At 35.9% G+C, this 26,737-nt stretch overlaps 1 protein-coding gene across 4 annotated transcripts in view; it reads left to right on the forward strand.

The window, feature by feature from the left end:
* sr (stripe) overlaps window positions 1-26,737 on the forward strand; it is a 1,127,550-nt gene that overhangs the window by 943,081 nt on the left and 157,732 nt on the right. The window contains exon 1 of one of the 4 annotated variants that reach the window (XM_069823630.1): window positions 23,751-24,279. The exons of 1 other annotated variant lie outside the window; for it this stretch is intronic. Coding sequence is in view for 1 of the 3 variants with exons in the window: in XM_069823629.1 (XP_069679730.1) it covers window positions 24,927-25,125 (199 nt within the window). In the remaining 2 variants the exon portion in view is untranslated. 2 more of the 4 variants (XM_069823632.1, XM_069823629.1) reach the window with 2 other exon arrangements.

Raw genomic sequence — 26,737 nt, forward strand, 5'->3', positions numbered from 1 at the left:
AAATATTTTAGGGAAAAACAGACATGAGGTCATTTTCTAAAGTCCACTTTATATCCATTATATAAAAGTCCACTGAATTATGACCATAATATGTCCAACCAATTACTCGTCCACATTATTTTAGTTCAAAATCACAAATTTTACGTCCACATTTTTACGCCCACTGTATGAATGTCCAATACATTATGTCCATTTACAAATTTTATGTCCATTTTACTGAACCAATTATTTTATTGGGTTATTTTACGACGCTGTATCAACATCTAGGCTATTTAGCGTCTGAATGAAATGAAGGTGATAATGCCGGTGAAATGAGTCCGGGGTCCAGCACCGAAAGTTACCCAACATTTGCTCGTTAACCAATTATCAATTATATATCTATTTATTAATGTTTTATACAGATATCGCATTTTCGTGGTCCCAAACGCACTTTTACCCCCCATTTCGTATATATATATACACTAACAAACTTATGTTTCTCTGCATGGGACCATGAAACTTTTGATAGATTTTAAAGGAATTAGAAGAATCGGTTGGAATTTTTGTAGTCTTCTGCTCCTTCTTTATCTTTATATAGCTTCAAAATATAACTAATAGCTTTAAGGTAAGTTGCAATGTTACCCTCTTCCTTGTAATAGTTGTAATTCTGAACAATCTGGTCCAATATTCTTAAGTTTACTAGATACAGTCGTTTAACCGCCAAGTAATTGGGTTATTTAATAATTTCAGTGTTCTTTTGGTCCTTTTTATTGAATTCCATCAATTTTCAGATCGGTGAGTGTTGTGTGACGATGTGTTTTGGAAGTGATTTTTCAATTCCTCAACTAAGTTGTTCAATGTTCTTTTTAGTTGGCTATTTAACGACGATGTATTAACTACTGGGTTATTTAGCGTCGATAAAATTGGTGATAGCGAGATGGTATTTGGCGAGATGAGGCCGAGGATTCGCCATAGATTACCTGGTATTTACCTTACGGTTGGGGAAAACATCGGAAAATACCCAACCAGGTAATCAGTCCAAGCGGGAATCGAACCCGCGCCCGAGCGCAGACCGGCAGGCAAGCGCCTTAACCGATCTTGCTCAATGTTGTCCTGTCACAACCTGATTGTAAGTGTTCCATGTTTCAGGTGGAAATTTTACTGGCATGCCCTTCTCCTTTCTCGAGAAGATGTTCCTCTTATGTAAGCTCTTTCTAAAGTGGGCATAAATAAAAATGGACATAAATGTGTGTATGTGTGTGTGGACGTAATTCATATGGACCCTAAAAGTGGACATAAATAATTTTGAACAAAAATAAAAGTTGATATAAATAAAAATGGACATAAGTGTGTGTGGACAGAGTTCATATGGGCCCAAAAAAGTGGACATAAATAATTTTGAACAGAAATAAAAGTGTACGTACATCCATGTGGACATAGGTTACATGGACATAGTATGAAAGGACGTGTCGTCCTGAAAGTATTTTAGGGGTTGGTAGTAAGAACTATTCTGAGTAAAAAAAAGTCCACATAAATCCATGTATAAATTTCAACGGATGTGGAGATACAGCTGTTCCAATTTTACGCATAACAAGCGTTACAAGTGGCAAGAAGGAAAGACAAGTGACGATTAAATTTATTTCACATTTGTATGATATCAATACATTTCAACAGTTTATTACATTGTTGACAACAGCAAGTGTTATTTTTCTGAGATCAACTTGTTCTTTCACAAGGGTAGCACTATTTATAATAACAGCGACCAATTCGTCCCTGAGTTTAATTTGTTTTTGTACATTTCGCCCGCCATTCATCCACCTCTACAAGCAAGAATCAGGCCGTAAGGTCTGGGTATGTCAGTAGCCAACGCACGTGACTACCGTAGCCGATCCATTGTTCGAGGAATGTGAGATTTAAATGATATGTCACCTACGGTTAAAATGCATAGAGGCTCCGTCATGCTGGAAGAACATGTCCATTCTTGTAGCCAAGAGAACTACAAACAGCTGTTCCTCTACCTCCATTATGAATAGTGCTGCCCTCAGACGATCTTAGAAGAGCGACTCATAATATTCCTCTATACGTAATCAAAATTATATAGCCCTTTTTCGTTCCTTCATACAATTTGAAAGACTTGTTATACGTAAGATTCCAACAGTTGTATTTCCAGAGCAGTACGTATTTCTACACTCATCGACACATGTTTATATGGACAAGAATCTCTTATTGATTCGTAGAAATCAATTATGTTATTTAACCCCCTAAATGAGTTTTCCAGAAGTCGAGATAAAACTCAATGATAGATTCACTTCATTGAAACAAAATTCTTAGCATAAATTTCAAGATAAAATTTACAAATATAGATACAAGAGTTGCTTAGGGGTTCGTAGAAAACAGTCTGATTATGAACTGAGAAAAAGGGGCCAAAGATAAGAGGAAAAAATGACAAAGTGGAATGAAACGTAACAAATACGTAACAAATTAAAACTGTATTGATATTATCTTTCTAAATCCATTGCTATTATTATTATTATTATTATTATTATTATTATTATTATTATTATTATCATTATCATTATCATTATCATTATCATTATCATTATTATTATTATTATTATTATTATTATTATTCAGTATAAACATATCTTGGTATTAATTGCACTCCACTACCACTATCACCTTCATCTTCCCCTTCTTCTTCAATCATTATCATTATAGTTTTATTTTGTTCGTGGCCTTCACAAACTACTTATTTTTCCTCTTCTTCAGACATTTTCTGTACGTAGCAATTTGCAAATTATTCCAGTTAGCTGAAAACTGGTTAGTTGACTCCGATGTATTCGTAAATCCTTCTCGAACAAGCGATACAAACATTTCTACAGCATCGCAGTCTTCCTTCACAACAGGAATATTTTCCAATGAGCTCTAATTGGGTTTCTGATTACTGTAATCACTGATGACAACTACTTCGCCCAAGGTTGTGTTTTAATAATTGGTACCTTAGACTAAAATTTTTCAAGTGAAAACGATTTAATTTGACTATGAGTAAAAACAATATATGCCTATGCTTTAGTTTTCGTCCGAAAAAACTTGCAGCTAATATCGTACAATCGAAAAGCAAGTCTCGTTACATTTCTTAAGACACTAAATAACATTTTATGTCTATATTTTCTAAATTAAGACTTAAAGTAGGATATTATCGAATTACCACCTGTTATCTTTAAGTTATCTTTGCTTATTTTCTTTTGTGGAAATATAACCGCAGACATTAATGAGTTTTGAGGAGATTAAATAATTTTTCTGAACTGATGTAGAGAAAGAGATTTCAAAAGTGATTCACACAAAGGGATTTCAACAAATATGAGGCCAAAGAAAACCTGGACGACCAAAATTGATATGTTTAGTTAGATGGTAAAACGGGTGATAGGAATTAAGAAGGAAAAGAAATCTTGTCAAAAGGGGGTGGGGGTGGTTGGAATATCTATTACTGTATTCATAGGGATATTATATAAGGCCAATTTGTGTATGTAAATACAGAATCATTATTTCCAGAAAATAAAGTTACGATCGAACGCGATAATCTACAAAAAACCGGCTGGAGTTACTTCAATTTATTATGCTCTTTTCTGTCCCTCCAGTCAAAATACTGCCAACAATAATATGGCCTACCTGAGAGTTTTGCAAAATTTTGGATGTCAATGTTCGAAATGTTGTTTAATATATTACTGCTATTAGGTTTTAAATGGAATTATAGTGGTTTTATCCGTATTTATCTTTAATCTATTACTTATGAACCATTTAAGTTACCTATTTGGTTTATTGCTTGTCTCCGAAATAGGTGTACTTTTTATAAGCTACCAGTATAGCTCATTGTCTTTTTTTCTAAGCAGTAAGGACACAAAGAGCAGAAATAAAAGATATTACATAATTTTGTTCATTAAGAAAACACTCAAAAGCATATAAGGCGAAGGCCTAGAGCAGCGGTCATCAGCACAGTGCACCCTCGGGCCAGCGTCCCTTACCCGCAGATAAGACATTGCACTAGCGTACATCCGCGACTGCTGGCTTCCTCCCTCTCCCTTCTGCACGACGGTGCATATTCACATACACTTCTTACCCGTTACCTATTTGCAAGTGCTGACGACAACTGCTCTAGAGTATTGTTTTTTCTGAAGATAAGCAGGAAATCAAAAAATATAGGTATTGCACTGGACAGCAGGTATCTTCTGTCGTAGGTGCTCACAATATATGAAGGGTTCAGAACCATAGTGGGCCAAGCACCATTTACTAAAACCGTAGAAAACAAGAGTTAAAATGAAGTTATTACCACAATTCAATACAAACATGTAGCAAGTAATGTAAAAGATACAGATTAAAACTAAATAATATGTCAATCTTCATTAAACTATGGCATTCACTTAAATTTAACCCTTGCTTTCTCCGTTTTTAATAAATGGCGCTTGGCCCACTATGGCTCTGAACCCTTCATATGTATCTTCGAAGTGTTGTGAGCACAAAAAGTTATGTTCAGTGGAATATCGTATGTTTCGTTTCATATTTATTTTCCACTGTTTCATTAGTTTCTTATTTTTCAAAGGGAACCTGTGCAAGAAAGGAAAAATACTGTACATTCTGTAGGGTATGTTGCTTTGTTACGCATGGAACAAAATGTTGCTAATTAGTAAAACTAAGCACTTAACCTCATAAAATTTAGCTGAAATATGATATATCCTTTGTCTTTTTTCTTCTGCTACTGCATTTATATGCAGCATACAAAGAAGACTTTTTTTCGGTTTTTTTTTTGTGGCTATTGTCTCCGTATGCAATATCATAGTATCATGGATAGAAACTTGCAACAAATCTAGCAAGTCGTGCTTTCGGACGAATCCTATTGCAAGTTTGAAGCAGATTATTACAGTTGTAAAGACTTTGTAGAAGTCTTCTGAACTCTTGTAACGATGTTCTTCCACTGTGTCAGCGCCACAATTATATAGTATTGTCATCTTCTGGTAGGCCTACTTATTACAAATACCACGGAATGTCACAACATGCCGGAAGCATCATACCTCCCTGTTTCACGCAAAAACTCAGTTTTAAGAAAATGTAACATAGGCCTACTACGTTCTTCCAGCCATGCGTTCGTACGGTGAGGTAATAAAAATAAAAGACGGCTGGCACTTCAATGCTACCAACCTTGAACCTAAAGCACTAAATATTACTAAATATATTCATGGCTTAAAATACTATTTTTCTTCGTGAAACTACATTACATTACAATCATATTTCCGCAATATATTATGTTACATTACAATCGCGATATTATAAAATATGCACATGATATACCGTATGAATTGGTGAATTTAGTTTCTTACAGTAGTTTGCTTGTAAAACATCTGAAATTGTGCCAATCCAACAGTTACAAAATTACTAACTATTGTGATAGTATCTGTAACATGCGTCCGTCTATTCGAGGAACTGTTGTCAGTAGTGAAGTGAACCTAACAGCTTGAAAATAATTAAATTCAAGCAGGTGCTCAAGTAATGCGAGGGGGGGGGGGAAATGCTGATGTTGCAATTTAGTACCTCACGATACTTCGTACATCTATAGCCGATGTTGAGCAGCAGGCAAAATGAATTCATTAGAGTTGAAGAGTTAGGAATAATCAAATCTGCTGATAGGTTAAATCTACCGATGAATTGTCATCTGACTCTCTTCGAATTAGGTCATTATTATTATTTTTTGTATTTATTTATTTTGCTAATAATTGTAATATAAATTATAATATAAACAGATAAAACTTTAGCTCACCCCTGAAAGAGTAGAACTCGTGCTCAGGGACGGATTCCAGAATTTAAATTAAGAAGTATAAGGGGAGAGTCGGGTAGTATCCGACATCGAGTAGTATCGGACAGTGCGTTTTTTTTCATCTACCACCATATGGTAGTACCTGAATGACATGATTACGTTTCTCTATGCGACATCACAGAAACGTAACCATGTCAATCAGGTACTATCATCGTGTGGTAGATGAAAGAAATTCACTGTCCGATATTACCCGATGTCCGATACTACCCGACTCTCCCCTAATACAATTTATCTTATGTCTACTACACAATAAAAGTATATAAATCTAAATTAACAATTTTTCATTATTCATAAAATCCATACACAACTTTTTAAATTTAATATTAGAATTTATTTATTTACCAGAGCTTCCTCAAATTACAGGCTGCCATTAGACAAAGCATACAAAACAAAAAGAACAAATAGACAATGAAAGATAGCAGAGGAAAATGTCAAACAAGTAAACAAACAAACAAACAAACAAACAAGGGCAGTTAACAGATTAAGAAAAGTTACAAACAAGTAGAGAAGCAATGAAATCTAATAAGAAAAAGGAAAATGATAGGCCTAATGGTGCGTCAGTTTTTTTCAGTACACTGAATTAGAGTTCATATAGGTGGTTCCGTAAGAGTTTGACTGACTCTTCAATTATAAGGAGGGGCAGTTCATTTCGAAAAGATTTGTGCAGACTAGGGTCTTACAGAATTGAGAAGAGAAGTTAGGTATCGTTAGAATTGACAAGATTAGAATATTTAAACATAAATTTGTTATATATTCTTGGGCCTAAATTACTACTATGATTAAATACTGTAGCAGTGTTGCATTTTGGTTCAAACAATCTTAAAGAATTCATACATTTTGTTTCATAACTATGAGAATACAAATTCGAAATTGAAAAGAACTTTACATAATGATTTAGAGTAGCAGATATTTTGAAATTATTTTTAGCTTAAAATTGATAGTATGGAGATTTAAACACTACACTGTAATTATAAACGAGTGTATGAATTATCTGTGGAAACTTCACTCTGATCATTTGGGATTCACTGGGAATCACTGACTTAGAAGACATTTAATTTATTACAGCTGACGATCCGGAAGGAAATATTCCATAAAAAATACTCCACCGTAAGAATACATTAAAGATTGGCAAACTAGTTCTTACGGTAATATCCTGTTGCCGATAACAACTTAGACTTCCTTGACCTTTTTTCGTGACGTCAGGTGAGCGATTACCGAATCTTGAGCTATCTCGTCCTTGAAGGTGCGACCACGAGGTAGGGGACTCCAACAACGGTGTCGGGCGGTAACGTGAATCGTCCACAGCGGAAATAAAATGATTAACGAGTTTCCGGGAGTGGGACTCACCAGGAGTTCACACTCGATAACCGTGTGGACGATAACTGTAATGAGGCAGTGATAACTGCAGGGGATACCCGACGACTTGGGTTCATTCTCGTAAACAAATTCACGCTGTCGGGAATCTATGGCGTCCTGAGAGGTAAATATTGCTACATTAATTCTCTGTTGGTTTAACCAGGGTGATAACATCCTTTTTATGCCAAGTGCAAGAACTAACAGAAATTCCATGAGAATATACGATACCGTTCTGAATTAGGGAGAAAACTATGATGGATTTCGCAAAATTTGGAATTTTTGCATTTCTGGTTTTTAATATAGGAATTCACGACGTTTCGAAGATTGGCCTTATTTTCTCCAGATAGAAAGAGGAATCAAGAAGGATATCCCACTCGATGGGGATATTACAAAAGGCTAAATTTCTTTGGGAATCAAGTGAATTTTCTAACGGCGTAAAACGGCTAAATTCACTTGACAGTGAAATGGATTTAACCATTTGCAACAAGCCCAGTGTGTAGGAACACTTCTCACTCCTCCTACTGTTCTTCATTTGAAGACGAAGGTAGAACTAATCTTCGAAACGAGGTGAGTTACTATTCATAAACATTAATACAAAAGTAGATAGCCTTATTCCTTCTGATTGTGAGATACTATAAAACTAATTAGTAATACAGTGTGTATACTAACTGGCTCCGCAGTGAAGCAAGTGGCAGTATTCGACCCGGCAACGATGTAAAGTTGGTACTGTGTAGCGCCTGGTTTGAACACGTAGGAATATTACATCTCCTCTCTCGCTCTCTTCCACCCTCCACCATTCAATGCGGCTAAGGTAATTGACTCTACCTGCACGATACCAACACAACTGCTCGAGTCTCCGCGTTCTGCTTCCCACTTTTCCTGCGGAGCCAGTTAGTATACGCATTGTATTAGCTTGTAGTTGGACCTTCCTTGCTACAGTGTTTCCCAACTCCCTGTTCAAGTGGTCGTCTGTTTTTGGCGTAAAACGTCCTACATTTCGTTACACATGGAGGGGGGGACGGATACCTCGGCGCTCGCGGTGTCAGACTGTTGTGTTATCTACGTTTGTTCAAGGTGCTCCACGTCTCCTTCGACTAGAATAGTAGATGATATATCGTTTGAAAGGTGAGGAATATGCGTACAAGCTGAAAAAAGAATCGTGGAAAAATCTTGATAACTACCAAAATGACGGTCTTTCATGATCTGAAATATTTAATGTATCGTGAACCATTCATCCACCTGGGTGGCGCAGTTGATATAGCGCTGGCATTCTGTGCCCGAGGTTGCGGGTTCGATCCCGGCTAGGTCTATGTCAGTAGATTTACTGGCACGTAAAAGAACTCTTGCGGGACAAAATTCCGGCACACCAGCGACGCTGATATAACCTCAGCAGTTACAAGCGTCGTTAAATAAAACATAACATTTATTTTCGTGAACCATTCAACATTCTCTAACAGAAAGCTCTAACGATGCTTAACAACAAGAAAAAATAGAATTGTTAATAAAAAAAACCTAACTTTAAAAAAAAATATTTAACAAAATTTTACTTCACTGCTTCACAACTGCTGACCAAAAGCAAGAAAACTGCCGAAAAAGGAAGGCGAAGGCAGAGGAGGGTTCACAGAGGCCGAAAAAAATTAAAATTTAGTCAACTTTGCATTTCCTTTCTTTTTCTTTTTTCTTTCTTGCCTTCTTTTTTTTTTTCGCCCTTCCCTATCTCAAGCATCTGAAATATTTAACACGGGTAAAAGAAGATCGCCAACATTTAGTTGTCGGCATGACCTTTTTACGTTAAAGTTACGATTCAGTCAAAGCAGTTGTATGTTTCTTTCTTTCTTTCTTTCTTTCTTTCTTTCTTTCTTTCTTTCTTTCTTTTTTGTGGATTGAATTTTATTTACAAAATGTATAGGCCTACGCTAATCCAGAACTTTTCATCCAAATTGTATATGATATGCCTATACCCAGTACTGTCATGGGGGCCATACGGCGTACGGGAACCTACATAGGGGCAGAAAACTTTGAATAAATGATTTCAATCATGTTGTCTGAAGGAATTCATGTGGTAGCATAAAGGATAGTTGACAATAAACCTGGAACGGAAACGACAGCGAGAACGGAAATAATGTTAAAATAAATCTATTTAACACTAGCCATAACCGTGCGCTTCGTTGCTCTTGTTAGAAATAAATATAAAGTAATTACATAAATAAAATAGGACATTTGGTCCAGGGAACATCCATGTTTGATAGAAGGGTAAATCGTTTAATATGTTGCCTAATTTAAATTGTATTTTAATAATTAAAATACGATCATTTTGGTCCAGAGAGCACTCACTTGGTGCAAGGATAATTCCTTTAATATGTTTCTTAATTATTACATGCAAATAATTAAAATAGGATCATTTGGTTCAAAGAACATCCGTTTTTGGTGCAAGGATAATTCGTTTAACATTTTTATAAACTAGTCTTGATTGCATCCTTTAATAAATCACTCCAAATTAATGTCAATGTAGAGTGGATTGTGTACGAAGATAATTTTTTATGTTAACTTCACTATGCATATTTTTTTCTTTGTTAAGTTTATTTATATACACTTTACCATCTGTGGTCATGTCGCGTGGGTATACCGGTAGGCCGTTTTTACTCTTGTTGAGTTCCTGTTTCTATAGTGTTTTGTAGAGGGCTTGTGTCCATGTAACTAATTATAGATTTTGATTAATGTTTATCATATTGGTAATTGAGGTGGTGATGAATCATGGCAAGTAAATTTCCAATCTGACATTTGCCTTTATGATTAAGGGAAACCATGAAAAACCCCAGTGAGATTGGGCGGCCACAGGGTTTGAACCCGTGCCCTCCGGAATACGAATCTCAACTTCAACCGTCTGAGCCAACTCGCTCGGTTGTGCATCAATGTTTATTTAAATAAAAAAATGAAAATGAATGTGGTATATAAATATTATTTTAAGCAACACAGGAAACGAATATGGGTTAATTATGAGCGCAGGAACACCAATTCGTGACACTTTTTAAAATAACTCGGCTCCAGTGAGCTCAATGGTAAAATAGTTTGCATTTGAATTTCGTCCCGATCATTTCTATTTGGCCTATGTACATTTAGTAGTTGCTCGAAATAGTTTTTCCATCTGTTCAGGATTGAATGAGAGTCTGCAAGCAAGTCACCATTCTCATCCTTGATCACGTTTACCCTTGCCTGATATCAGTTCTTAAAATCCTTTATGCCCTTATATAAATCTCGAATGTTTTTATTCTTACTATTTGTTTCTACCTCATTCAGTTTTTCTTTCAAGTAATCTCTCTTTTTATCCCTAAATGTACGGTTTGCTTCCCGTCTTTCACTGAAATAGTTATCTCTATTCGCCTCAATTGGATCCTGCAAGAATTTCAATTTTGCCTGTTTCCTTCTTTCTACTACCATGCAACAATCTTCATCAAACCACGGTTTCTTTTTCTTAGTTTGATAATAACCTATGCTCTACTCAGCTGCAATTTTGATATTATCTCGGATATTTTCCCATACGCTATTAACATCTAACTCTTTCTCAAAGTCGTCGAAACTTGCTAAAGCGGCAAACCTATTTGAAATTTCGACCTGATAATGTTGCTTAGTCTCCTCGTCCTTTAATTTCAGAATATTGAATCTTCTAATATTAACTTGTTGCTCTACTCGCTTGGCTACTGATAGTCTTTCTCTTAATTCTCCAATTACCAAATTATCGTTAGAATTACAGTCTGCCCCCCTAAAGATTCGAATGTCTATTATACTAGTATGTCTTCGTTTATCTATCAAGATGTGATCTATCTGGTTATGTGGCAATCCAAGTATATTTATGTATATCCTTGTGTGGGAATGTTGTACTTTCCATAATTAAATGTTTTGATGTCGCAAAGTTGACTAACCTAACTCCATTATCATTACAAATTACGTGTAGGCTCTCTTTTCCAATAGTCGGTTTAAACATATCCTCCCGTCCTACTTTAGCAATGAAATCCTCTAATAAAATTTTCATATGATATCTATATAACGGATCAAAAGTATGTTTCAATTCCTCATAGAAGCTATACTTTATATGGTCGTCTTTCTCTTCTGTAGGGGCGTGAGCATTTACAACTACGATATCGTACCATCTATCCTTAAGTACTAAATACGATAACCTGTCACTGATAAGTTCGACGTTTTTATTGCTGATTTTATTCTTTTATGGATAAAGAATCCTGCTGCTAATTGGTGATTATTGTTTCCTTCCCCATAATAAAACAAGTAATCTCCTATTGTGATATGCCGTTCCCATCTAATCTAACCTCCTCTACTCCCACAAAGTCTATTCTATATCTATAGTCCCAGTCAGCTTACTTAAAACCCTAAGGGTGAAACCTAACCATTTTTCCCCCTCTTACTACATATGATAGTGGATTATAGTGATTTTCTAGCTCTCAGGTTGAATTTTCTTTTACCAACTTCGTTTCGAATTTCGGGTACTGACAAATACTACAGCTGGGAGTTATTTTCTAACTGTTATGTTGGCATCAATAACTTCGGTTTGCAGTAAAGTAAACTGATGAAAATGCAAGTACCTAGGTTTGTGAATTAATAATTGATTAGTAATACCGGTGCTGATATTAATATCAATACACAGTTCAGTTCTGTTTCATTGCGATTCCAATTCAACTCTATATTGAGGAAAGTGTAATTAAATAAGAAATAACTTATAGACCTGCTTCATATTAAACATGCATGTAAATATATTGGCATTTTAATGAAATTCTTTCGTGTTTAGATTTTTATTAAAATGTTCAAGAGAGGAAATAGCACGGCAGCGACTTCTCCAAGAAAGAAACTGCTTGAAAGTAGATAAGTAAGCTATACATTTTAAAGTGGTGTTCTGTTTTCGGAATTCGTACTAATCATTTCACGCGTTCAAACTACATTTTTAGGTTAGGTCTCGTGAATCGTAACCTGTTTAATTAAAGAAATGAATTTCATGTTGTCAGACAAAATAAATTTTAGTATTAGATCATACTAATCCTAATTACCAACATAATATGCGGGAATTCCAGAAGGAAAATATGCTATTTCATAAATTAATATTGAATCATGTAGAAAACATCTCGCAACATAAAGATTAGATGTGGTAAAAAAGTAAGACATGTAGTTATTGTTAATTACTGTATTATTATTATTATTATTATTATTATTATTATTATTATTATTATTTCAGACGTATCATTGCGATTTTCCCTCTTTGGTGATAACTGATATTAGTTGGCAACACTGAAGTGACGACCAATTTAGACTTTTAGGAACTACACTTAGGCCTACATGATCCTCACTATAGCTAGTTCTTTTGCTACTAATGGTACCCCTGCTGTTCTATATAGATTTGTAATATTCCAAGTACCAAATCTCATAACCTTAATCCTTTGCTGTGGTCGTGCCAGAGAAGCAGTCGCATTCCGAGGCTTATTTTGAGGTTTCGTAAAAAGCTTTTTTTATGGTGATGGGTTGTTAGCCCTTCGCCTAACCCCAAGCTGGAGGACCACCCCTCATCGGCTGTTTGCGACTGCTTCTTCAATGTATTCGCTGCAAATTATTATTATTATTAGTATTATTATTATTATTATTATTATTATTATTATTATAACCTATAACTGTGACTAGCCTACAATAATTAAATCATTAGAACTGTTAAAAAGAATCAAGCGTGTTCTATTCTGTCATTTTTCTGAATTAATTGGAAACAATCGTGTATTGGGAATTTTAACGTAAAATCTTCTCCCAGGTATAAAACTGTACTTAACTTCAGAAGTAACGGGCACTGCACTATCACAGCCTTATTTACATATATACAGCTTACAATTGCAAAAAACACGTGACGTCACGACCTTTCTCAATGACGAATGCTGATGCATGAGAACCACTTAAAGAAGCCTGCGTCGGCACGCTGTGCTCTATTTATCATGAGAACAGTGACGGTAAGCCCTTTCGGAAACATTCCCCGTTTCCTTCGCTGGAATCTCTTTCCCACGCCCGAATTTCCCCAACTTAATATTGGCATGAATTGGTGGAATCCTTTGTGGTGTTATATGTAGATATAAAAATATGTATCGGGTATCACAATTAGAATTTTGGGTTTTCCAGTGAGTCCTGGAACTCACATTTCCAATGTTTCGGAACTACATACAGGTTCCATCATCAGGGTAAGACCATAGTAGGCAACTCCCTCTGGATCCTGTTTGTCGTTCGAAATGTTATAAAATATCAAGTTCAAGGACAGGGTGGGAAACCTAAAATTCTAATCACATTTACCGTGAAAGCATAAAAATGCATGTATTGAGTATGTTTATTTTACAAAATAATAACTTTAACTATTTTGTAACATTAATGTTACTATAGATTTATGTCATATGATTTTTTGAAAATATACAAAATGATCTAATCTAAGAACATATTCCTACAACTGAGCTACCCGATTGCTTATGTCCGCCTTACATTAAATTAAAAGTACACAAAAATATTTTTTGTTTTGGCATGTACAACAAATTCCAGGAACAGTAGCTTTTTTTTTCTCTTGTACTGAGTAGGGACCCGACCAAGGCCCAGTTTCACCAAGCTTCGTTAAAATAACGCTAACAGCATGCTAACTAACGTGTTGTTAACAACTGAACAACCTATTAGTGTTATAGTATTTCACCAATCAATTGAAGTACTTTGGTTAGGTACCATGATGTTAAGAGTAATGTAACAGGAATCAAAGAAGCAGTGATTATATGAAAGTTTACTGAATGTGCTATAGTTGTGCTGTAGTCATTTTTAGCGGAAATTTTTATTTTTTACATTATGCAAGTATTAGAGACTGACATAATTACAACGGAAATCGAGAAAAAGAAACTTATAAGGAGCAGTAATGTTACCTCATATGAGGTAGATGTAGCAATTAATTATAAAAATGTAATTGAAGACAACGTAGTGACGGAACTTTCATTGGGAAAAAGGAACAAGCATGGGTTTCTTCAACCCAAGATTTCAATCGCCATTTGAATGTGAAAACGCGAACTATGAAACAAATCAATGTTAAGAAAATAATAAGAGAAATGCTAAGAAGGATCATACGCAAGATATAAGTTAGTAAACGTCTGAAATCTCGTGCAGTTTATGTCGTAACACAATTTACTATAAATTTAGCGTATTATATTGTAAAACTATATCGCAATAGTATCTGGTTAGATTGATCAAAACAGTCTAAATTGGTTCGACCATGTTTTCGGTGTATTCGTGCTGATATAACTTGGGCAGCTGCGAGCATTGTTAAATAAAAAAAATGAAAAAAAAAATGGAATTAATTAAATCTGATACAGTTGTATGTTCAATTATGTAAGCAAATTTTACTCCTGTTTGAGTCTCAGAGAAGGCTCTACGGCTTAACTGTGCCAGGTTAAATAAAACCATTATTATTATTATTATTATTATTATTATTATTATTATTATTATTATTACTATTATTATTATTATTATTATTATTATTATTATTATTATTATTATAAAACAGAGAATTCTGGGAAGTACCGGCATTGAACTAGTATATTGTTTTCATTTTTAGTAGGTTATTTTACTACGCTTTATCGACATCTTAAGTTATTTAGCGCCTGAATGAGATGAAGGTGATCATATCGGTGAAATGAGTCCTGGGTCCAGCACCGAAAGTTACCCAGCATTTGCTGATTATTGTTCTTAAAAAGACACAAAATAGTTAAAAGTCGCCTTGTAATAATATAATTACAAATTACAAATTAATTTACAAATACAAATATATTCAAAAGGACAGGCACACAATTATACAAGAACTTAGACATTAATAAATAAATAACTTACATGTACAGTATTTATAACCTATAACTAATCTAACTTAATAGTAAAAGTAAAAAAGAAAAAGTAACAGTAGGTACCTTCCGAATGAGCTCAACTCATGCTCGTAGATACAATACAAAGAAGAAAAGAAAAAAATCTTAGACCAGAAGGTTAGTGCTAAAAAAAGAAAAGGAAAATTGTTGTACTATTACTGTTTAAGACTTAAAAGCCGTCAGAAGCAAATTCCTGTTGGATTGGTCCGAAAGATGAATAATAATTTTAGCATTCAAGATGAAGGAATTTTTGTATGATTTTGTTGTAATGTCGTGACCTAAATTTTTACAATGTTTTTTTCCTCTAATAGTTCTACACTCTGGTTCTTTTAACTTTATTGTGTCATTCCGTCTAGTGCAGTAATGACAACATGTTGAAAGATTTTCCCGGTTTTTATGAAATAATTTAATAACATTAAATTACATAATTGGTTTATTTCTAAGATTTTAAATTCTGGAAAGATCAAATTGATTGGGTAAAGTGAAGATTTTTTTTGAACGAATATTTCATAATCGAGCTCAAAGCTATGACTACATGACATTACTTTGCGCTCAAAATCCGTTACTTCTCAGCTATAGTCCAAAGATTACTACGAGATTTCCTTCACTTGACTTTATGAATGGAGGAAATTATATTTATATCCTGCCAGGGAATAAATTTAAAGCATCGAAATACTACAAGATGACAAGCCGGAGAAAGACCATTTCCATTTTAAGTGGCTCAAATGCGCATGTGTGGTACATATTAAATCATTTGAAAATGACTGTGCGTATCGACAAAAACTGAACTCACGGTTCCGATAGGCACAGGAGAGCCATCTCACGATTGAAATTCTTGCCCCGTTCTTTGTGTTAGACAAGCTTATAAAGTCATAAATAATTCCCAAAACTGGTCGAGGTTCTTGCATACGATCAGGGCTCCGCGTTTAATTATTAGTAATTAAATCTGTAAAGGCAACGTTACAAGACAAGATACGTTTTTAATTGTTCTATTAAAGAGTCTGGCTCTTGAATGCCATCTTGATTGTAACAAATGGGTGTTGAAGCTAAGGGAAAAGAGAGAAGTCCACAAGTCAGAATTCGAGCGACTTGATTTAGCTCAAGTTCTGTTCATTAAGAAAGTCTGAGATTATCTTTAGAGTAGTCGATCTGGTTGGCGAGTTGGTATAGCGCTGGCCTTCTATGCCCAAGATTGCGGGTTCGATCCCGGGCCAGGTCGATGGCATTTAAGTGTGCTTAAATGCGACAGGCTTATGTCAGTAGATTTACTGGCATGTAAAAGAACTCCTGCGGGACAAAATTCCGGCACATCCGGCGACGCTGATATAACCTCTGCAGTTGCGAGCGTCGTTAAATAAAACATAACATTTTTTTTTTCTTTAGAGTAAGCCATAGGTTGAAAACCTTCAAGCCCCATTTATATTTACCCTTAGATTACATTTCTTTCTCTGAACTCGTCAAATTCAGTAGGCCAAGTGCATCAACGTCGATTAGTACTATAACCATGGGTTACAATTTCCACCTAACGTCTGGTCGACCTATGTCAGGACATAAACAGGAGCTTAATCACAGTAATATCTAACCGGTCACAATCGAGCGGATAAAGGATATACCTAGTGATTAATAGTAAAGTAAAATTGCAGTCATATTCGCAGCTAATGAATTCGAAAACGAGTTATTGCATTTGGATTTCTTGGATCTGGATGGTTGTGAACGTGAAGTTGTTAGTCGAAAGAGAAAAATTTGTACTAATTACATACTAACATAAAATTTCAGGAGAGATTCTACCGTGTTATTTATACTGCAACAGATGGACCAATTGGAATATCCCACAAATAGAAGCAATTCTATTTTATTCTATAAACTGGCTGCCTACAATATTAATTGGAGGCCACCGGCGTGGCTCAGTCGGTTAAGGCACTTGGCTGCCGGTCTGAAGTTACGCTCGGGCGCGGGTTCGATCCTCGCTTGGGCTGATTATCTGGTTGGGTTTTTCCCGAGGTTTAACCCAAGTGTAAGGCGAATTTCAGGTAATCTATGGCGAATCTTCGGCCTCATCTCGCTATCACCAATTCATCGACGCTAAATAACCTAGTAGTTGATACAGCGTCGTTAAATAACCAACTAAAAACATATTAATTGGATCAATTGGAATATCCCACAAACAGAAGCAATTCTATAAACTGGCTGCTTACAATATTAATTGGGTCAATTGGAATATCCCACAAACAGAAACAATTCTATTTATTCTATAAACTGGCTGCTTACAATATTAATTGGATTAATTGGAATATCCCACAAACAGAAGCAATTCTATTTATTCTATAAACTGGCTGCTTACAATATTAATTGGATTAATTGGAATATCCCACAAACAGAAACAATTCTATTTATTCTATAAACTGCTGCTTACAATATTACAATGACTCTACGTAGTTAATATGTTCAGTATTTTAAGAGGGGACATTATATAGATGCATTGAACAACTTACTACAGTACAAATCGTTCACGATTTTTAGGCAATGTAACAGCATCGCGTGGCTTAAGGCGTACGACTATTTCCTTTCTCACGTTGCAGGCTGAAAGAAGAGAGATTATGGATGGATTGTAGAATATTGTACAGGTCTCTAGAATAATTGAAACCCTGGATAGTGTACATTTTCGTATTTATTTTCTCATGGTCTATGCTTCATTCTTTTCCTTTATAGATATTCCATCTATTTTTAATTTTTATTTCCCATTACAAATTTATATCTAGTAATTAAATCTATCAGCACTTCAAACTCACATTGAGATATAATCATTTTCGCCTTTTGTTTTTCATTTTGTAAGATTTTAACTTAATAACAACAAAAAGCAAAGAAATGTAATCCGTAAACATAACAACGATTAAAGGCAAACAAATGCAACAAGAAAAGATAGGAAACTTTAGTTTCGTGGGCAGTGGTTTTTAGATATCGAGTATTATCTTTGCAGATGTATGGATGCTTTCCTTTTGTCGCTTTACATTAACAGTGCGTTATCATTACCTTGTATTACCCTGGTTAAATGAGGTGTACGTTAGCCATGTGTAAGTATTCGGATTATAAATGGTGCATCGTAATTATATTTTAATCGCGGTTACTCGTGGTTACTAGTTTTTTAACCGAGGTTGATACACATCGACAGGTATGTGTAATAGGTTCTATGTCTTTAGCTTTTTAAGTGAGTCATAGGTGAACAAATAAGAACGTAGGGGGAAAACAGTGTAAACAAACAAATCAAGGTGGTAAACAAATAATGAACTGAAGAGTGAATCGATCTGTCAATAAACAAATAAGTGAACGAAAAGATATTAAGAATAATAATGCTTTCTCGTTATATATTTTAATCGTTTAATTACAAATCATTATATTTATTGTGTTGCAAATAACATTAACACTTATTTATTTTCTTGAACTACTATTTTAGTTCGTTATTTAACGACTATATTATCTACTAGGCTATATACCGTAGCTGATGAATATGACCAAGACACAAGTAATGTCGAACTGGCTGGAATCACCCATAATAATTGATAGTGCAGAACTACAATACGTATCTGAATACGTATACCTAGGACAGCTAGTCTCCTTCCACCAGAAGACAGAGAAGGAAATAAAACGAAGGATTTCTCTCGCGTGGAAGGCATTCTGGAGTCTCAAGTTCATCGTACTGGAGGGAACACTCAGCAAGAAACTCAGAGTAGAAATATTGGAGACCTGCGTAACTCCTGTACTGTTATATGGGTGCCAGACATAGTCTCTTACTGCCAAACTTCGTAACAGTCTCCAAATATGCCAAAGAAAGATGCTGAGAAGGATACTAGGCTTATCACTGAGGGACAGAGTTCCAAACGAAGTGCTACAAAAGATGGCAGCAATTAAAGATCCAGCACTGCAAGCCACCAACACCAAATGGAAGTGGGGAGGCCATGTTGCACGACTTAGAGACGGAAGATGGACGCAGAAAGTCACACTATGGGATCCCCACATTGGCAAGAGAGCACCCGGAAGACGAAGACGAAGATAGGCCGACCTCTTCAGTGAACGAGTAGGAAGCCATTGGTCAAGCAGAGCAAGACATAGGGAAGACTGGAAAAACCTAAGAAGACAAGTGAACAGCGACTAAAACCAGTGCGACAGAAACAAGCGAACAATACCAAACTGTGCAGAATGTGAACCAAGTGAACAATTCCACTCTTACGCGGAGTAGCTCACCGAGTGAGACAAATAGAGCTTTCCCTCTATAGGAGGAGCCTTTGCCCTTAACGGAACATTTTTAGGATGATCATTTCATATACCGTAGATGGAATTGGTGATATCATAATGGTATTTGACGATTTGAGGCCGAGAATTTTTTATGTGATTACCTGGTATTCTCTTTACAGTTGGGAAAAACTTCGGAAAGAGCCTAACAAGGTAATCCACGCAAACAGAAATCGAACCCATGTCCGAGCGCTGCTCAGGATCAGGAAGCAAAAAAAACTATTAAAAAAACGTAGGTACCTAAAAAAATAATTTAATATGCATTGAAATTAGAATACGAATTATGTTTTTTCTAGATTACATAAAAAAGTATTGTCTATAATCCCAAAATTAAGACTTTTGACTCCACTTCCTATAAATTGTACAGTTTAAGCACATATAACCAATAACTCTTCTCAAATTTACACAAAGTAGCTATAGGCCTATGCGTATTGCATTCATTTGTAACATTATTTTCTATTTTCGAAAATAAGCATTCAAAAGTGAAACGAGTTTCAAGATATTAATGTTATTTTTTTAGACTTCTTGATTTGGTTTATAAATATTTAAGATCTTCTTTGAGTGGTCCCCCAAATTATAACAAATTGGTAATTATTTGAGCAATGAGCTTCCCTGTTCTCCTCTACACGTGCCGTTGGGTAAAGTTGCCTAATTCCGTGATACTCGTAATTCCGTGATGCGCTTTTTCACTGAATGTCAGGGGATTGGGTATCTTGCTAGGAAGTTCACCGATGTCTCAAAAGTAGGCGAAAGATGTATTCTTTCGAGAAAGATGTCTGGCGCTATGGTCGAACGGCAAAGCTTTGACTGACATTCAATTTTAAAAAAGTATCACGGGATTAGAGGTATCACGGAAATAGGCAACGTTACCCTACTTTGTAGCTTTGGTCTTTCAGAATTCTGAAATCGCAATGAATTATAAATAATTCTGTATAATATAATAATAATAATAATAATAATAATAATAATAATAATAATAATAATAATAATAATAATAATAATAGGTTTATCTTAACAAAACTTTTCTTTTCGAAACTAGTGATTCGTCTCATTTGTCACTTTATTCCGCATAATACAAAAAATCTCAAAGATAATAGTCCGATTATTTTTTTAAGTTGAGCGTCATTGTGTTGTGTGCGTTTTTTTTAATAAAGGCAATATGTTTACTCAAAACTGTCATATATCCTGTGAATCATTCGAATAACAAGGACAAGGATGAGATCAAAGCAAGAATCGAAAATGCCAATAGATGTTGTTACACTTTTATGAATCTTCTAAAAAGTAAGACAAATAAGTACTGCCTCGAAAAAAAATTGCACATATACAAATCAATGCAATCATTCCAAATCTAACGTACGGTTATGAGATATAGGCTCTAATCAGAAACGAATAACTAAAGGTAAGAATATCTGACGAAAGATATTATTAAGAAACATTTTTGAGCAATAATAAACCTCAAACATACAAATGGAGAATAATAAGTAATAGAGAAATTTTCCAGCTATATAAGTAAGCATATATTTTAGTAAATATCAAACAAAAGAGACTGATGGATTGGACACGTCACCAGAGAACCAGAAAATTAGAAAATGTTTTGAAGAAATACCAACGAGGAAAAGATCGCTAGGGCGTCCTCTGAATTCAAGATAACTTGGAAAAAGACGTAACAGCTTAACAGCTATTTGTACTGATAGAATCAGTTGGGCATTTGGAATTATGTTGTAGGCCTCCATTCAGCAGAAAAGAACTACGTAGTTTATAAAGATCATTCCTTGTTAAATTGATTCGTTTGTTTGTTATGAATATGAAGAAAATCCGACCAAACATTCCGAATTTTTAGTTGGTTATTTAACAACACTGTATCGACTACTAGGATATTTAATATCGATTAACTTGGTGATAGCGAAAAAGTATTTGGCGAGATGATGCTGTCAATTCGTGCATGCCACCTGAGGTACGGCGGTGACCGGGAGAAATTGCTGTAGACAGACAGACAGACAGCATGGCCAAAACTACATTTCGGGTATCAGAGGAGCTAACAAAATGTAGGTATTCCGGCCAAAATCTCGAACTCGATTGTTTGCAACACACTACAGTTTCCTAATGAGGAAGTTGAAACAAGTAGGCTAAAGGGAAAGAGTAATTTTAAAATAAATAGACAGAGGAGATACAAACAAGAAAATAAATAACATACACATAAAACGTAAATATAATAATAAAGGATTAATAACAGAGGAAGAAATAACATAGAAAGGAAGAATGGAGAAACTAAATGAGAAAAAAGCAAAGAGAGCTGAAACTAAAGAAAGAACGAGGGAACAGAAAGAAAATAAAATGTAAGGGACGGAAGAAGCAGAAGAGTTAATCAATAAATTAATATTTGTGTATGTAACGGAATAATTACGGCCTTTCTTCAACTAAGATATGCTGCTAATGATTTTTTTCTGATTATAATTCATCCTTGTGTATCTTGTGTTAATTTTAACCTTACAAATCCTCAAAGCGTTGACCCTGCATCGTGCTGACCACACGGTCAGGGAGGCCCGCATTGTAATAGATTCGAATGTTGGTCCAATTCCCTACCGTACACTGCACTGAATTTTAAGTCGATAAAACGAAGAAACTTGCATAATACGCGAAAGAACTTATTAGTAACTAACATGTAATTTGTAAACCAAGTAAGTACGTAGTAAATGTATTTATTTTTTAATTTCATGTTTATTATTTACATGTCATTATTGTAAATGTTAAGTATTAGTAATAATAACATTTTCAGACCGGCTGGCTGTGCTTAAGAAGTTGCATCTGAAGGACGAGAAAATTCTTATCGAAACATTTTAATGTTAAATCTATCAACAACACACTTCGTTTATTCATAAAATATAGAGTCCACATCATAAATATTTACGCAAGTTATATAATCTTATTTGAAAATGTATGTATTTTTATTTTCTTGGTTATTTAACGACGCTCTATCAACTACGAGGTTATTTAGCGTCGATGGGATTGGTGATAGTGAGATTATACTCAACAAGATGAGGACGAGGATTCGCCATAGATTACCTGACATTTGCCTTATGGTTGGGGAAAACCTCGGAAAAACCCAACCAGGTAATCAGCCCAAGCGGGATTCGAACCCGCGCCCAACGCAACTCCGGATCGGCAGGCAAGCGCCTTAGCCGACTGAGCTACGCCGGTGGCTGTATGTATGTATGTATGTATGTATTCACATTGCAAATGGGTAAATACTCGGTTGCAGTGGTAACTAATTATACTCAATAATGACAATTAATAATAAATATAATTAATAATAAATTAATAATAATTAATGCTAATAATAAATAATAACAATAGTAGGCCTATAATAATTATTAACAAGGAGAATAATAAATTTAACAAGTGGTTAAGATAAATGTAGGGTTTTATAGCTGCTAAGCGTACAAATTCACAATCATAATGAAAATAAAAATAAGTTGGAAGGGATTTTACGGTTTAACAAAAACTATTCAGTCATTCCGATATTTATTGCACTCTGTGTATTTATAAATAGCGCATTACTATAGCATTCTGAAAAATATGGGTTGATTTCTGAGCACAGGCGGGCAATGTTTTAGGCTGGGGAGCAAGCGCCGAACAGTTATCATCCCCTCCTCTGCCTACACTTCATTCAGAGCTCTGTAATTACCGCTAAAAACAGCCGTGAATGAAAATTAATGTGTACCGCGGAAAGACAACGTAAACGTGCGATAGCGCTTATCTGACTGCATTAGTTTCATGGTCTCGCGGTAGAAAACGTGTCGGAGAGATTACACACATATCCGAGGTCCTGGCGACGAGGCATGTGTCAGTCAATCCACCTTCCGGTATGTCTTCCATCCATTCCAACGTATGGATTTCCCCCTCGTTCGAGTCTTTATCATTACATTTACTTCAACAAAAACCAATTTAGCTTCGGCTTCAGTCGGAAAGTCTCGAGAAACAATGGTGACGTCACTTTTCCGAGATCACGCATAGCGCGCCAAAAAGTGCTGGTGTATTCTAGTGTAGAAATGAGTGCTAAGTGACTGAGAGAGAGGGTCGGATGCAAGAAAGAGAGAGGCTAAAGTCACGAGTGTAAAAATAAACAATAAAAAGATTACAAAAGAGGAGTGGAGAAGGAGAAAGAAGAAAAGAGAGAGAATAGATTTTTGTTAAAAAAAGATGTTGCATCAAGTGGCTAAGAAAAGAATGGATGGTAGGGAGGGGAAAATAGGAGCGGTTTTTCGTGGGAGGGAGGGCGAAGGAGAGGTGGAAGATGATTCTCGAGGAGGGGGACAGAAGGATCGCCGGTTTCTCTCGAGTACCAACCAGTCTAGATCTTGCTCGCGGTGAGTTCAGAGTCGGTACGAGTTACACAATTCCCAAGGCGAGTAACGTTCCGCGCGTGTGAAGTGCCGACGTATCGCGATCACGCTCCGTGGTGACGACGTCACAGCACAATATTGCGTAGAACCTAGCACAAAAATCATCCACTAACTGAAAGTCACATCGACGCAAGCTTTTTTTTAAACACGCCGTCGTTACTGTGCGTCGGGGATTGTGTGTCAGCCGAGGCAGAAACGAGAAGTGGAGGATTTCGAGCTCGAGCCTCCCTCCTCTTCCGCTTCTTCATTTGAAATGATTCTGCGTGGTAGGTGATAGTGGGTAGCCGGAGCTGTTGTTGGCGGGCCCGTTTTGTACTCTCTCTCTATGACGACGGATGACGCTGCGTGTGACGTCACATACATGATCGCCCCACTGATGGTGGCAGCGCTTGTAAAGAAGACGGAGGAAGACGAAGAGGTAGTGGCGACGGCGTCAGTTATAGCGTTGGCGGAAACAGTGACGAAAACGGTGAGTACCTGGCTTTGCTCTCTCTGTCTCTCCCACTCAGATGGGGGTTAGTTACTATACATGCATCATCGTGTCCATTCATATCCCGACAATCACACCAGCCACACATCACCCCTCTCCCCTCTACCGTGTCGTCATTGCCTCTCGGTAGCGGATGCATGGAGCACTAGTTCGCACTTTGACACCGAACGGGATGGAATCCGTGGTAGTGATAGCAGTGATGATACACGCGGCTCGTCGTCTGTCAGATCACCGGGTGATAGTGCGACATCATGCTCTTAGCAATGAGAAGGGCGGGTCGAGACTTTGCATCTGCGAGCACCAGTGAGGAGACCGCAGACGACGATGACACCTCGGCGGCACCTCCTGGGGATCCACCGGCTTATCAGCAAGCACGTCGACCGTCACGTGACCTAAGCAGCGCCAGTGCCGATAACAATACCCAGCTGCATCAGATTGTTACGCCGGGCGGAGGGGAAGAGTTTGTGGATATACTGCAAGTGCAACAGTTGTTACTGGAGAATGCCGGTGTTAGTAGTGGTACATGTGTTAGTGGTCGTAATAATAGCCGGGTCATAGGTCATCTGCATAGAACTTCGGCTGTGGAGTACCCACACTTAGGATTAGAAGCAGCTGTAAGGGGTCGCATGCTATTAGAGAATTACCCCCCTACAGTGCCGACAATACCACATCACCACCATCACCACCATCCACCACCGCCACAGCCACCCCCACCGCCGCCACCCTATTATTATGCGAATTATGTGCAGCAACAGCAACAGCAGCATCAGCCGTCTAGTGTGGAAGATTTATTTGCTCTCTGGCTGGGATCTACTTCTGGTGCAGGTCGGTTACTGTTTTATTCCAAGTGCAATCGGTGGCATTGTTAGTCTCGTCGTGTCCATGTTTACATGTCTTGATCCCTGAGCTTCGATGTTTTTTGTATGTCAATGCGTTGACTGTACTATTGTGTCTATAAAATATTCAAATTTAGTTCATTTTATTCTCGTAACATGAAACAAATGAAAGTGAATGGTTTAAAGTGGCAATTTAACTTCTTAGGTTCAATTTATTTATAGCAAATTTTCTCACATTTCATCCTAATATTTTATATTTAAAACGTTTCGTATAGTGCAGTGTGATTAAGTAAATGTTTCAAAATAAAATTTCTGAAATTCCGAAGCTCAGGGGACAAGATATAAATTTATTTGTTGGAAAATGTGTGTTTAGAATTTCGTTCCAAATATAACAAAAATTCATAGTGTTATACGTGGTTTAATTAAATGTTACTGCACGTTCAATAACTGTGTATTATACCAACTTCAGTGTTGTAATCGAAAATTCTTACACCGAGTCCGAAAGAAGCTGATGCCGCGTCAGGTTAAATGGCTTCCCCGATAGATCGATTGTTATTGGTTTCCGCCCGTTTCAAATGGAAGAACCTTGTTTTATTAAAGGAATAAGAAGGATACTTCTCTCAACATAGACAGTGCAACTTCCATACAGAGGAGTTCAAAAATAAAGGCTTTTATCACCCTCTGGCGATAGCGTACGATTACTGAGCACACTTCCTGCTCCGCAAGCATGAAGCGCTGGCATAATATTATATTCACATCGTATAGAAACCGTCTTGTGTGTTAAATTAAAAAAAAATCGTGTAGAATTTAACGAAATTTACTGTGGGAATCAATGTTTTTCACTTGAATGTAAAGTGAATATTTGTATACCAAAAATTACATTGAATTCTTATCTCTATGACCGTTTTCTTGTAATTATTAGACTAAGAATTACGTAACTGTAGACGTTTCGTAAGTGAAAAATAATGTATTTTTTTACATGATAATGATTACTAACTTTTATAATAGTTTATTGAAGTATTGTCAGATAATTTTAATTTGTCATAAAATTGCAACTGTAAACTTCAAAGTACATTTTTTTGGCAGAGGTACACGTCCAGTTCTAGAACCAGTCAGTCAAAATAATTTTATGCCATAATATCAAAATCGTATGATAGTAGGCTTTGTAACAAAAATAATAATAGGACAAGTAATCTGGTAAACTATTCTCAACGATGATACCTAATAACAATTAAGTTAAGATGAATTTTATTCTTAGGGTGGCCACGAGGGATAACATTCCCATAAAATAGCAGATTATAATCAGTTTAACCGAGTCGGTGATATGTGTCATATTCATAATATGTTGCTAATTGAATAACATGTTAATTTCGAGAAGTTTACATTCCTTTATTTAAAAATCCGTTAAAAATTTACCGAAATTCGTGTAAACCTTATGTATATCATTTGGATAGGTATAAACTGTATAGTCTATGTATATGCAAGGAATTTCTATAATTTTTATTCACTGTGACAGCTTCCTCAAAATTTTAGGAGGAGGTACACCTTTGACTAATATAATTTTATTATATTTCAACATTTTCTTTACTCTCAATCTATAG

Source organism: Periplaneta americana, chromosome 4 (assembly GCF_040183065.1).
Source record: "Periplaneta americana isolate PAMFEO1 chromosome 4, P.americana_PAMFEO1_priV1, whole genome shotgun sequence".
Lineage (NCBI taxonomy): Eukaryota > Metazoa > Arthropoda > Insecta > Blattodea > Blattidae > Periplaneta > Periplaneta americana.